At 34.8% G+C, this 15387-nt stretch overlaps 1 protein-coding gene across 1 annotated transcript; it reads left to right on the top strand.

Annotated features, from left to right (window-relative positions):
* Positions 1–1546: 1546 nt before the first annotated feature.
* On the top strand, positions 1547–2556 carry LOC131605722 (ethylene-responsive transcription factor ERF026-like). The gene has a single exon (XM_058878049.1). It carries the CDS (start codon positions 1780–1782, stop codon positions 2275–2277), a length of 498 nt encoding a protein of 165 aa, XP_058734032.1. The 5' UTR covers positions 1547–1779; the 3' UTR covers positions 2278–2556.
* The last annotated feature ends 12831 nt before the right edge of the window (positions 2557–15387 follow it).

Genomic DNA, 15387 nt, shown 5'->3' with positions numbered 1-15387 from the left:
TTAGTATAACTATTACTTTAAAATATTTACACATTTATACATTTGCATTGTGTATTACCTCAAAGAAGATGGGCAAAAGTGGAAAAAATAAAAGAGTGGAACTTCCTTTCATTTTTCTTTATGACTAAACTTAAAAGAAGAAAAGGCATGTGACCTATGCATATTTAGTTTGTCTATTTCTTTGTATTTCTCTCGTATGTGTCTCTCTTTTATATCTCTTTCTCAAAAGAAACATCCCTTAAGAGCAACTCCAATAGTAGTTTTTTTAGCATGTGTGCCACAGTGAAACAGTATAAATGCTAATTTTTTATGTGTTTATTGGTTGAAATTTACCATTTGGTTGAAATTTACCATGGTGGAATTGTCATTGATTCAACAAGCAACGTTCTTTAGTGAAAGGTGTATATATACTATAAAAAATAATGAAGAGTTTCTATTAAATTATATTTTATTTTTGACCATTTTTAATTATTTAAAAATCCATTTATTAATAAATTGCGTAATTAAAAATATGCTAAATTACTGTTTTATTTCATCGATTTTGCCTGATTCACGAAATAGTATCTCTATTTTAAATTCAAACAATTAGTCCCCCTATTTTAAATTCAAACAGTTGTAGTCCCCGTCTCTAATTTTTTCAAAAAAAAAAAACAAAACAAATGCGATTTATTATTTTTTTTAACTTATATTTTTATTTACAAAGTTCAATAATAGGTTTATATACGATAATTTGTCATGTTTTACAATTAACTTGTCATTTAAAAATGAAAACATCGTTAATTTTAAGTGCAAAAGTATGAGGGTGGGACCAAAAACGTTTAAATTTAAAATAGAGGACCAAACTGTTTAAGTTTAAAATAAGAGGACCAATTTTGTGAGTAAAGTAAAATAGGGGACCAGAATTGTAATTAAATCTTTAAAATATTACATTCAATCCAATTTCACATTTTCAGCTTTTTATATTTATTTTTACACTCAAATATACTATTAATATAATTTAAATTTTACAATTTTATCTCATTAATCTCCATTTAAGTAGATCTTATTTAATATTTTAATATTAATTCATATTAATATTATTTAAAAATATTTACTTTAATATATTACTATGCACAAAAATTTAATATAAAAAATTAAATATATAAAAAAAATTATATGACTCAATATGAGTTCTTTATAGCTGTAAAATTAAAATAAAAAATTGCAAGAATTAGTTCAAAATTATATGGTTAAATAAGATCCATAAAATCATCAAAAGATGAATTAATCATTTGAGGTGTTTTAAGAGATTAAAATTATTAATATAACAATGATCAGAATTGTCCAAGTTTAATTAATTGTTTAAAAAAAATACTAATCAATATTAATGATGAAAGTAATATCAGAGTTACTAGCTGTGGCTATCATCTACATCAATCAATTGCATTATCCATCACAAAAATTGTACCTTTTCTTTTAATGAGTTGTCTATTGGTCGTTGAAAATAATATATACCCGAAACAGTTCTCATTTGCAATTACACCCCAACCAATCGCCACAACTTTGCTGTACAAACAAAAAGCACCACTCAGTTGCTCCGCGAACTCGCCACGGTTTCTTCTTTATTGCGCGCATTCTACAACTCAAGCTCATGCATATATCTACTCTTACTATCTTCACTAACATAATTCAAACCATTCTCTTCTTCTTCTTTCCATCATTCTAACATAAATTAATACACTTAATCCTTTTACTTCAAGTTTACCCTTTTTGCTGCAATTTACATTATTTCAAACAACCATGTCTTCTTCTTCCAAAAGACACCCAACATACCACGGAATTCGAAGCCGGGGAGGAAAGTGGGTGACTGAAATCCGCGAGCCTCGCAAAACCAACCGCATATGGCTAGGCACATTCCCTACTCCTGAAATGGCAGCCGCAGCATACGATGTCGCAGCTTTGGCTCTCAAAGGTCGGGAGGCAGTGCTAAACTTTCCTGACAGGGCTAGCATGTATCCCGTACCGGCTTCCAATTCTTCAGATGACATACGCAACGCTGCTACTGCTGCAGCTGAATTCATGAACGCTGAATTCAGCAATGATGCTGGTTATGAAGTTAATCCTTCGTATCAAACCGATCAGTTTCTTGATGAGGAAGCTATATTCTCCATGCCAAGTTTAATGGTAGCAATGGCTGAGGGAATGATGCTTTCACCTCCCAGAATGAATTCACCTCCCTCTGATTACTTACATGATCAATATTACACTATGGGACAAAGTTTGTGGAACCATTTTTGATCTGCCACACTCTCCCTCTCTATATATAATTTACATATGATATAACTACTCCTTTTTTTCTTTCCTGATCCTATTCAACAAACAAAGTACTTTAATTACTACTATCTATAATGGAATAGGAAAATGTATCTAGCGCATAGCATGCATCGCATGATCATGACTAGCTAGAGAGCTTGTGTGTGTTTCGATGCTTGTGGGATCAATTCGTTTTTGATTGGTTGCATTCGTATCAAAATTTTCTTTTATGTTTTTATTATATACATGAGTCATGAGTTTTTTGGTGCCAAGTTTTTCTTTTCTTTAATATACATATATATATATATATACATATATATATATATATATATACATATATATATATATATATATATATATATATATATATATATATATATACTGCTACTATTGTATTTAATGATTTCAAAGAGTAATAATACCCGACAAAAAGTGGGTGACAAAAAGTAGAAGCTTGAGACAAAATGTTGAAAACATCACGACGAATTCAAAACCAAATGGATATGCATAGGAAAGACTATTTATTGCGATGCAAAAGTTAGAAAAGACATGTTTGGTTGCTTTGCTTGGAAGTTGAATCATAATATGTACTTTTTCTAAGAGAAACAAGATTCTATTAACGCGAGCACAAGGGTATTTGATGACACTGTGGCATTATGTAAAGTTTGTGAGTAGTTTGGACTGAATTGATCAAATAATGAGCAAAAGTCGAGAAAAAATATGGAAGAAAAAACAAAAATTATCAAGAGGAAAAAACTAAGGACTTTGAGAAAATTTGAAAGAAAAAAAAAGGAAGAAAATTAAATGCATTTTGCCTATGGAATTCTCGCGGTGCAATGCTGACATTGAGAGCGCGATGATGTCACACCACGGGCACAATAGAAACTAGCACAAGCGCGATACTCTGACACGTAGAAATTGCAATAAATAAGATTTTTTTTCTAGTTTTTGAAGGGTTTTGGATTTGATAGAGAAAGTCATAGCTTGGAGTTCTAAGAGAAGGATTATGAGGATTTTGGAAGTTATTGAAGACATTCATCTTCATTGAATTTCATGTCCGTTTCATCTAAACACATGATAATTGTTAGATGCACTATGATTAGCTAGATTCCTTATACTAGATCTTTTTAGACAAACCTGCATGTATTTTATTAGATCATATGGCTCTTTGAGATTACTTGAATTCTTTTATGTTATTGTTATTATTTAATTTTCCTTGATTTTAATGCTTCTTATGTGTTGGTAAATGTATGAATCGATATCAGATAAGTAAGAATTATTGACCATACGTTTACTGATCCGATCTAAGGAAATTATTCAACTTAGTAATTAACTATGAATAGATAATTATAAATTGTGACTTTTGAATTAACGAACGTAGAACGCCTAATTTAACTTAGTATTAGCCTAAGAAATTAGGGAGTTGTACACTAAGGAATTAGGTGGAGTCGCCTTGGTAATTCGATGTTGTTGGCATGGATTTGCAACATCAGGAGTTCGGCGTAAGAAAGATGAGGAAATACCTAATGAAATGATGATGTTTGGTAAATGTTTTTCGGCATGATTGTTGGCTTTGGGAGTCGAAGTAGCCATGTTACTCCAAAAATTAGGACTTAGAACATTCTTTAGATTGCAAAGGGTAGTATCCTCAGAGATTCAACACGGTTAATGGTCAATAGTATCAGTTGGAGTAAAACATCAAAAATCTCTTCCTTTATTTTCTCTTGTCTTTTCTAGCATTTCACTTTTCATTTACATTACGCTTTGTAAGAATTTTCGACCAAGTCGAAAATCATCGTTTTCCTTGCAATCTATTTTTTTCGTAGTCGAACTATACTTTTACAATATAAATCAACCACTTTTTATAAGAAGTTACACACAAATATGTCCTAGGATTAAATAGTCAATCCTGCAAGTAACATTTCCAAAGACTAACGATTGTTTACCAAATATCCAGGTAAATAAATTGGCACATCCTGTGGGACCTTTTTGTACGAGTTTTTCTTAAAAGTTTTCTTTTAGGAAATCTTAGTTTTTTGGTATCCTGTTAGTTCTTCATTTGAGTTATTCTCAATGATCATGTGTGTATGCGCTTCAGGAGTGGTTAGTTACTTCCAGAAATGGCACGTCCACCCGCTAGAAATAGTCCTACACCAAATCCATAAATAACCCTCAAAGCCAAGGGGAACAACCAACTCATTCAAAAATGAGTAGCATCGAGACTCCGGTCGTTAATGGTGTCACCACCCTTTACATGCCTCAACGATGATACCTTCGATAATATCTGAACCAACAGCATTTTCACCATTATCGGTGAGTGTTCTGACAATGCTTGGGGGCACGCGCTCACATTTAAAAACACTTCCAACCCAGGATTTACTTATACTCCACAACTCATGTTACCAATGGTGACAATGGAACAACCTTATGGCATGCCAAAGGCGATGATGGAAAGCCTACAAACAAATACGTCTACATACGCAGATAACACAGTTTTTGCTTTTTCACCTAATAGTCTTCAATTGGCGTTGGGAAGCGATAAGCAACTCTAGTCGGATGACGGGACCACAAATAGGGGCTAGTTACATCCCTCAAACTACACCATCTTTGAACACAACATCTCTCATGTGTGTAAGAAAACAAATAGACGAGAGTAATCATAAAATAGTTAACTTGCTTACGTAGTAGATTAATACAGTGTTCAATACCCTAATTTAGAATACTAACCATAATTACCAAATATTTGCGAACCAAATGGGGTGAATTACATATTTCTTTTGTACTCCGCAAGTGCCTAATCAGCAATTCCCTCAGGTTCAAAATGTTAGACCTCTCCAAAATATAGGAGTGTCTAATAATATAGGAGTTCCCATAAATTAAGGTCTACAATGGGAGGCACCCCGACTAGTAGTACCCCTTGAGCATGTAGAAGTCAATGGTAATGTAGATCAAAATGACCCAGAAATAGTCTTGGTTAAGATAAATCAAAATGCGGACAAAGTATACTGGACGTCCAATAAAATAATATTGGAAGGAAGAATAATTTGGCTCATATGGTTGAAGTTATTCTTGCCCAAAATGGCCTTAATGTAGGCCTTCATAGACCAAATTCGGTGAGTTCTTTGTCGGAATATGTATTAGAAACTGAACTCCCCAGGTGTTGCACCCTAAAATTTGTCCTCCTAATTTTATTTATCTGGCTTAGATTTTGCGTTCATTTGCATCCTTTTATTAAGGCAGTAGCGTATTTGCATCTCATTCAAGAAAAATATAAATATATATATATATATATAAATAGCATCATATGCATTAACATTCATTCAGAAAATCAAAATATACATGACATGTTCATTTTTTTTGCATTTCATTCGAGTTTCTTCATTTTTTCACTAACCATGATTTTACAATTTTAATTTTAATTCAATTTAGTTCTTTAAATTGAATTTCTATTAAGGTTATGAAATTATTTTCTTTATTACATGTTTTTGTTGTGTTTGTTTTTATTTTTATAGGTGCAAATAATAAGTCAGGGCAATTGCAAAAAGGCTATTAGTGCAAGAATAGCTCAAAGCCCATTTTATTTGAATTCAAGTTTTAGCCCAAGTTGGTCCAACTCATACTCAATTGATCCAAGAGATTTTTTTTAGACAATTTCTTTATAGACCCCCTAGGGGGAGAACCCCTGCTAAAAACCTCAAAATACCCCTAACTTCAGAGATGCATCTTCGAAGTCTTTTTTTTCTTCAGATTTTTCCAGAATTCAGAAATGCATCTCCGAAAACCCCAATTTATGGGTGTTTCCGAAGATGCATCTCCGAAAACACTCATTTTCACATTTTTGGATGTTTTCGGAGATGCATCACCGAAATATGCAGGAAGTTATTTTTTTGTTTTCTAAACAATGGTTAGTCCTGGATTTTAAATTAAACGACAATGCTTAATGTAAATAGTGTTTGATATAAACTAAATATAACACGCAAATTGGAATAAAATACTAATATTATATATACAAAACACAGTGTACGTAAATGTCAAAATAAAACAACCCGAATACAAAAAAGTCAAGAATAAAAAATAAATAAGCAACTGCTACTGAGTATGCCTAACCCTAACTCCCTGGGACCTCCTCTGCCTCGTATATGCCGCCGCACCGACCACGTCCCCGACCATCCTTTCCACAATGGCAACTGCCTTTGGACCGCCGTGCTCAATGATACCTCTGTCCAATGCGTCTCGTCCAAGCATCTCTATCTGCTGGCATATCGGCAGGAGATCAGTGGCATGGTCATCCTCGGCCTGCTCGTTCTCCAAGATCTCCTCGTGTGCTGGCCTAGGAGCTCCGGGAGTGTCGGGTGTCATCAGAGGATTTGACACCCGATACAACCATGTCACGTACCCCTTTACACAGTGTCACTCCTGGGTGGCCGCCATACGCCGATACTTATCCGGGACCAAATGATGCGCCCAATCCTCAAATATAGCAGTGAGCTCCACTCGGGTAACTGTGTCGGGAGAAGCCTCAAACGGTGACCTCAGTATCATCTACACACATCCAAACTGTCTCATTCACTACTCCGGCAGATACCTCACCATGGTGTTAGTCCCGCATGCCAACCATCCAGAGTATAACGCGATGCGGTTGAATGGGACAATAGCACGGAAGTCGGTGAACGGCGCCCAACGGATGTCATTGTGAGTAGTGCGGTCGAGGTACCCGCAACATGGGCCCATTGTTTTATTCCTCCTTTGGAGAACGTATCGGGCGACCCTGGGCATGGCGTCAATGTATGCAAGATCAATGGCGAAGCCGTGGATGCGGGGGAAGTACGAGATGATCCAGCCTTGAAACACAAATACGATAATATGCTAAAAATAAATATGAACCGCAAATAAATGTGAAAGAAATAAAAAGAAATGTATTGTCAAGAGTGTGCAAGATTCAGTCAACTGTCTGGTCCTCTAGTTGGAGGTTTCATTCAGCTTCTTGTATAGGTATGTCAGAATAGCTGCCCCCAGTTCCACTGGTCAATGATACTCAGGTCCATAAAGTAGCGGAGATATGTCATGTCGATGTAGGTTGCACTTTTGTCCACAAAGAGTGCAGTGCCTACCAAGAACATGAACCAGCACCGCAGAGCGCTGACACGGTGATACTCTATAAAAAGCCCGTCACCCTCTTGCTCGGACTCTGTTGCCGCCACCAAGTGGTTCTCATACAGCTCTCTCAAGCTGGGGAACCGGATATGGGCCCCACTCGTTGCCCAATACTCATAATCAGCCATGTTTGGGTCCATACCCAGATAGTCGACCATCCACTCAATCGCCTCGACCCTCTGTATCCGGGAATGGTGCGGCAGCCTCCCTCTGATCGGCAGGTGGAGCAGACACTGAACATCGTGCAAGGTGATCGTTAACTCCCCAAAAGGAAAGTGGAAAGAAGACGTCTTCTTGTGCCACGGCTCCACGAAAGCCCCCTGCATGTCGTGGCTGGTATTTATATACCCGGTCATGCACAACCCGTCGAGCCCAGAACCAGCTACCACATCATTAAACCACTGGGCCTCTGGTTTAAACAGATCAAAAATCTTTCGCGTGTGGTTCACGGATTTTATCGTCGGCCTTTCCTGTTACAACAAAAACAAAAACAAAAAAGATTGTTAGTTAGACCTTTAGAAGAAAGTGGAATAAAAAACTAAATAAAAAACAGTTAAATTATAAAGTGTAATTAAAAAAATACCTCTCCCTCCCAGACGCGTCGAGCGACGTGGTCGTGGTAGTAAATCAGCAAGGAAGTGTCACTAGGCCCTCCAGGGTAGTCGTCCTCCTCCTCCTCCTCGTATCTCACCTCCTCCTCATCCTCCCGTACCTCCTCCTGACAGGAAGAAGACACCCGAGCCAGCCGACTCCTCGATCCAGATGAGGAACCAGCCTCATCCATCTGGACGGGTACTCGTACTCTACCCCGTCCCTGTGTCGATGCTAACTGCGAGGCCTGCTCGCGTCGACCCGACGCTGTCTGGGTCTCTCAGCCAAGTCTAAGTCGTGCGGGGTTTCCTGCCATTTTCCTGAAAAAATTGGAATCCGTAAGAAGGCGAAACAATCAAGAAAAAAACAATTTTGGATTCATTTCGGAAGTGCATTTCCGAAACTGGTATTTGAGGTGTTTTCGGAAATACACTTCCGAAACCCCTCCGCGAACTCCATTTTTGCAGAACCTCCACATCTTGCCCTAAGTGCTTCAAAATCAAAATTTTCCTATCTAAACATACTTAGTGACATATAATAACTTAAACATATTACATTATCCTAATTTCCGACACCCCTAATATCAATTTCAATCCTAGATTTAAAGTTGTGAGAACTTACAGATTTGAAGTGATGTTGATGGTGCTTTAGAAGTACTCTTTGAAGGTTGGAGAGCAATTTGATGTTGTTTTGAAGTAGCCTTTGGAGTGTGTAGGCGCAAATGGTTGAGAAATTTTAAAGTTTTGGTGTTTAGGGTAAACTGAAAATGGGGGGAGGCTGTTTTGTTTAAACAGCAAAACGCGCGTTTTTTCGGAAATGCATCTCTGAAATGTTGTTTTCGGAGATGCATCTCCGAAATCATTTTTTTAAGTTAAAAAAATGTGTTTTCGGAGATGCATCTTCGAAATCATTTTTTTAAAGTAAAATAAATGTGTTTTCGGAGATGCATCTCCGAAATCACCCTTTTTTTTACTTCGGAGATGCACTTCCGAATTATGGGGGCATTTTGGGAATTTCTCCGTGGGTATCCAAGAAGATTGGGGTCCATAAAAAAATTATCTTTTTTTAAACATTTGATTTGGGCTTAAGTCTGTTTGTTAGCCCAACCGATTTCCTGCCTGCACCACACCATGTTTAGCGGCCCAATTCAGCTTTTCACTTGATGCAGCACCCCCTGAATCTGCAGTTCACATCCCCTGGCTGGTTTGTTTTAATTTTTAACTTGGGCCTTCACCTTTATACAAGTCCAACGTCCTGCCTTTTATTTGCACCTCATGCACTGTTTGTTTTAGTTTTAGTTGTTTGCTTGTATAGTTTTCTTTAATTGATTAAAATTTGCTTAATATCAAAAATGCAAAAAAAAATACTTGTTAGAATATATGGTTAGTAAGATTTTGTTTAATTAATTCTATAATATTAAAAACACAAAAAAATAAGGTATAGAGATGAAAAAGCTCTGATAGTTTCTTCAGATGAACCTAATTATTAACAAGGACATCTTAATCTTAATTTTAATCTTAATATATATAAATCCAAGGTTGTCATGATGGCAACCCTAGACACATGTCATCATGATAACAATTTTTGGTAACATCCTAACTATTCAATTTACAATTTTGTTCCCACAATAAAAATAAATAATAATAATAATAATAAAAAATATAATAAACATAATAATTATAATTATAATAATATATTAAAATTAATTTGATCCTACATTAATATTAATCATAATATAATAAAAGAAAATAACCATAAAAAATCATAAAAATTTCAATTTAATATACTTTAAAGCATTTGTTTTATTAATTTTATAAGACAATCACCACTGAACCAACTAACGATTGGTAGTAGATATTTTATTTTACAACTATAATTAATTATTTAATTTTTTTGACAGATAATTAATGATTAAATTGATTCAAAGAAAATATATTATTGTAATGAATTGTTTCTTAACAAAATAAAATTTTAATTTTTTTTTACATTCCTAATAAATTTTTATATAGAATAATTATTTGGTCACAGTTTTATTAATTCATCTTAAAATTTGAATATTTAAAACAAATAGTTGAATAAATGAATTACTAAAATGCATTTTTCATTATTTTTTGAACTTCTCATATTTCTCAATCTCGCATTTCAAATGCTTTATTAATTTTTATTACTTTCAACTAATATTATTGATAATTTTTATAACGGCCAACTAATATTGTTAATAATGTATTTAACTTTATTTACTATTAATTTTATATTAAAAAGTGATATATGAAAGTGTTTTTTGTTGTAACTATACAAATGAATGATAATGTATACTATTACTTTAATTTATCAAAATTTAACTGATGATACATGATTTCATAAAATAATAAAAACATAAATTCTTAATTATGCACACAACCGCGGGTCACAATCTAGTACAAAAATTGAGTTAATGAATACCAAAATGAGTTAATGAGTTAAGTTGTCAGCAAAATAGAACCAACCAACATGAGATTCCATTCACAAATAGAGTAGCAGAAATAGGATAGAAATTGTAACCGGTCTATTAGCTATAACTCATGAGCTAATCTGGTCTTGCCGCAACCAGGTAGTCCATGCAACAAAACACCACCGATCGATTTGACTCCCAAGAGTTTGCACATGTTAGGATTAAAGATTGGCCATAAAATCTTGGCTTTCAACTCCTCAATTACATTTTTCATCCCACCTAAATCCTTAAACATCGGCACTTTCTTTTTCTCAGCCAAAACAGCAGAATTACTCACTTTCTCTCCATCGGAAGCCAAAACAACAGAATTACAGGAGGTTGTTGTCATCTCCTTTTCTTGTTCTAAATCCATTTTCTTACTTTTCTTTCCATGGCTTTCGCCATTATCGCTATAGTTGTCATGAGTAGTAGTAGTATTAAGAGCATTATGAACTAATGGAATGAGTGTTTGATGCTATGTTCGGTGATAATCAGAATAAGTTGAGGTGAGATGCTTCACTATTTCCTCGGTGGATGAGTAATTTGCTTTGCAGGATTAGACTCGGCGGCCAAGAGTTTGTTGGAGTAAACCTCCTTGTCTGTTTTTTCTTTTCATCTCTATAAGACTAAGATGTCCATAACAGAGTTATGTATGCAAGAAAAAATTAAGGCTATGTTTGGGTGTTTGGAGGGGAGGGAGGGAAAGACTTTCAAAAACGAAATTTTAAAAAAATATAGGAAAATATTTAACATTTTTTGAAAAAATAATTTTGTTTAGAATGATAAAAGAGTTATTATCATTACTAAATTTTTAATTTTTAGAATACTATAACAACCTAAAACATATTTGAAAAATTTATGTAAGCCCTTTAAAACCCTCTAAAACCCTCCTTCAATATAATTTTTGAGTTCCCCTATTTTATAGTGTTTTTGGTGTTATGAATAAACTCAAACCCTCTAAAACTCTTCTACCCAATTTTTTTTTATCCTTTTCGTCTAATTCTTCCTATTTTTCAAAGTCTTCCTCTCCTTTTTCCTCGAATTAAGTTTTTTTTCCTCGAATTAGGTTTTTTTTTTCAAGTGGTTTAGGTTAGGTTAGGACTTTGAATTCTGAGGCTTTGTATACAACGTTACATAATTTCACGTTTATTTATTTAGGTTTAATTGCAATTGCAATTTTTGTCCACGCCCACCTTTACGTTAATACCGTTAATGCTAAGAAAATATCATGTAAGCGTTGTTACCTCAGTGAGATAAACAAAGTGTAGGTATTTTAGAATTTAAAACTATAATACTTATTAAAAAGTTAATATTTAATTTATTATTAACATGTTAAATTATATAATTAGTGTTAACTTATAACAATTATATCATCAAGACATTTTTTATTAATAGTATTCTCTTATATAATTTTATCTTTATTATCAATAAGAATTAAATCATTCAGTAATATAATAATAGAATTTTAATATTAATTTAAAATTTATTTTATAAAAGTATCTAAAAGTTAAATTTGTGGTATTTTGAGGTTAGATATATATAACTTGTGTGTTGCACGAGTTTTATTGTAATACACATTTAAGTTTGTTTTAAATAATTAATTTATTTTTGATAAAATATAATTCATTGAATAACTAAATTGAAAATCTTGCAATGTAATTAAATTTAATATTAATTTCAATAAAAATAAAAAGTAAAAAAATATTTAAAGTGTGAAATAACTAATATTGTTTTTGTCAAACATAAAATATTAAATAAATTTATATGATAATTTGCGTCTGACTATAATTTTGTAGGTATAAGAAACTTAAATATTTATTGCAAAAAGAACTTAAATACATTTTTACATTTTTTTATATTTATTATTTATCAAAACTATTAATTTTGGTAATTTTGTCTTTTACTTAAATATTAGATATTTCTAAAAATCATTTTTCATATGTTTTCTTTGTTATATCAAGAACCTTTTAACTACTATTTTATCTATTTTTTATTCAGTTATGTCATCAAGTGATTCCAGCCATCTTCCAATCGTAGTTGCTTGTGGAGATCGAATCGTCATCTTCCAATCGTAGTTGCTTGTGGACAAATCAATAAACATCTGTTTTGATGATAAACTTGTTTCTGATAAAACAAAGAGCTTAAGAATTTCTGCAGATACAGTTTTGTCTTATCAGAAGCTGCAGAACAAAGAAGTGAACCTCCAGAAGCTGTGTATATCAGAAGTAATGAATCAGAAGATCATTCAGATTTATATCAGCACACTTCAGAAGAAGTGTTTTCAGAAGAGAAAGTTGATCAGATCAGAAGCAGTGATCTAAATCTGAAGGCGTAAAATCTCTCTGATATTTACAGCTGTCATCTATTATCTGATGATGAACACGTGTCTGTACGGTTTGTACAAAGCGTGCAGTTGAAAAGACGCCGACCTAGGTAACTGTATTAAATCATTTCATTTACTGTGTTCTCTCTCTCCTAATGTCATTTCTCATTAAATGCATAATGATTTCTTTTTAAATCTTTTAAATAACCCGCTTCATCTTCATTCCCTCTTTTTTCTCTCTTTCTCTCTCTTTTGTGCATTCACTTCGTTGCATCTCTCTTCAAACCCTAGTTCTTGATTTGATCTCAAAGCATTATCATAATGAATCCATCTTCTCGTTCATCAATCTCTAAAGATAGAATCACTTCCACACAGAACCGTTTAAGCAAAAATGATGCTCCATTGAAAACATGCTTAATACCCACGAAAGAACTGGAAGTTCTATGTGAATCGGCTGTGGACGTCAACAACCTTAAAGCAAATGGCTTTCAGTGTGATGCAAGAATCTTTGAGCAAGGATGGTCTAAATATCTTGATAGATTGGTTGGTCCAATTTATCCTGAACTTGTAAAGGAGTTTTGGGTACATGCAACAGTTACCCCAACTGCCATCATTTCATTCGTGCTAGGGCATGAAGTGACTATCACTGAGAAACTCATCAGAAAGCTGTACAATCTTGATGATGAAGAAGGTTGGTCTGAGTTTCAACCCCATACAGTTGACTGGACTTTAGTTGAAAAACAAATCTCTACGGTTGTTGGAACTGATTCTCATTTTACGGGCAACTTAAAGCCTTTTTATAAAGTATGGGCTGAGATTATTCTGGGTTCTCTTCACCATAGAAAAAAGATGCGCTGCTCCTCCTACATCAGTCCGACTCACAAGTATACTCTTTTCTGCATTGGCAAAAAGATAGAGATCAACATCTCTCATATTCTATTTGAGAATCTGAAAACCTCTATCTTTGAATCAAGAGAAGATGAAAGGGCGAAGTACCCTCATATTCCAAGAACAACCATTCCTTTCGGAAGGATGATTTCAGACATTCTGATTGAAAGCAAAGTGGTGGACTCCATCAGAAATCGTAATGCCTCGCATTTTCTTGGAGTAACTCAAGGTCCCATCTTCAATGGTGTTGATCTGTTCGGACTGGAAGTCATTAAGAATGTACCTGTTATGTGCACAAGCTTTCCTGACATTCTGTCAAGAAGAATTGTTGTTGAAGGGTTCATATCTTTGTATCATAAAGAACTTGATCAAGTTGTCAAGTTTTACTTGGAAGATTGTGTGAGGAAGCAATCAGACGTTGATCCTGCTTGGATCCGTGGCAGAGTACTTCCATCCAAAGATGATATTCTGAAGAAGGATAAAAAGGAACGTCAGGCAAGGCTAAAAAGAAAGGCACAAGAAGATGAGGCTGAAAGAGCCAAGAAGTTAAGGGTCACCTATGATCCTGACAAGGTGGGATCTTCTGAACACAGAAATAAGAGGATCAGAGACTCCCTACACAGAACCAGATCTTCAAGGCAGGTCTATACTCCACCTCCTTCTGTCCCTAAACCTTCTCCCCAATCACCTCATTCTGAACCAAAAGTAAACTTCACTTTACAAAATCCTTCTCCATCATCCTTCTCCTCTCCCATTCTAAACCCCACACCGTTGAGCATTCTTCCTCCAACTCCCTCAGATAAAACTCCCTCACCAATTCCCTTTACAAACACTCCATCCTCGTCTCAATCCATCATTTCTGATATTCCATCCTCATCAATCATTCTCTCAGATATCCCCTCTTCCTCATCCACCGTTCCTCCAACTTCTATATCTCATCCCTTTCCTATCGAAAATTCCGAACCTTACTGTCTTCTCTATCCTGACTACAAATTCACCTTCAATCCGCCTGAACCTGAACCCTATACCTACCTGGAACTTTTCAGACTTGAGGTGATTAGCAGTCTAGACCTTCTGAAGGATGCATTCCTAAATGGTCTGGATGATGTTTCTACAAGAAATCTCTGGAGAAGATTTCGCAAGGATTTTCAAGTAGAAGCAATAGCAGTACAGAAAAGACTAGTGGCTGCTGCCCCTGGTTACCCTGGTTACCTTCTGGAGGGAGATAATGGTATATACTACCATCCTCTCAGAAAGTGTGTTGCTGCTGAGGAGAAGCCCTTTGTGGATGAATTGGAAGTATTAAGACTGGCTGCTGCAATGGAAGCAAACCCATGCAGGGACATGGTTATCTGGATTCCTGAGTATCCTGTTCTGCTTGGAGACTTCAAGACCTTATTTGACTTTCTGAGGGAAAACCCTTCTATGAAAGACCCTAGCTTGGTCATTCCAGAAGTTGTTGACCCTCCAGAAGTTGAAGGTCCCTCTGCTCCCAGGAATTTAGCTGCCATCCTTCAGGCACTAGAGAATGGAGACTCTGAAATTCCTGCTGCAGAGTATGGAGATGCTTCTATGCAAGAAGCAGATGCTGAAGATCATGTTGCTGAATCAGACCCTGTTGAGGAAATCCCAGCAAATGATACTTCTATGGAAGCTGCAGATCAACATG

Source organism: Vicia villosa, linkage group LG1 (assembly GCF_029867415.1).
Source record: "Vicia villosa cultivar HV-30 ecotype Madison, WI linkage group LG1, Vvil1.0, whole genome shotgun sequence".
NCBI lineage: Eukaryota > Viridiplantae > Streptophyta > Magnoliopsida > Fabales > Fabaceae > Vicia > Vicia villosa.
Note: the sequence above shows the minus strand (reverse complement) of the source record. Positions and strands in the feature narration are given on the sequence as shown.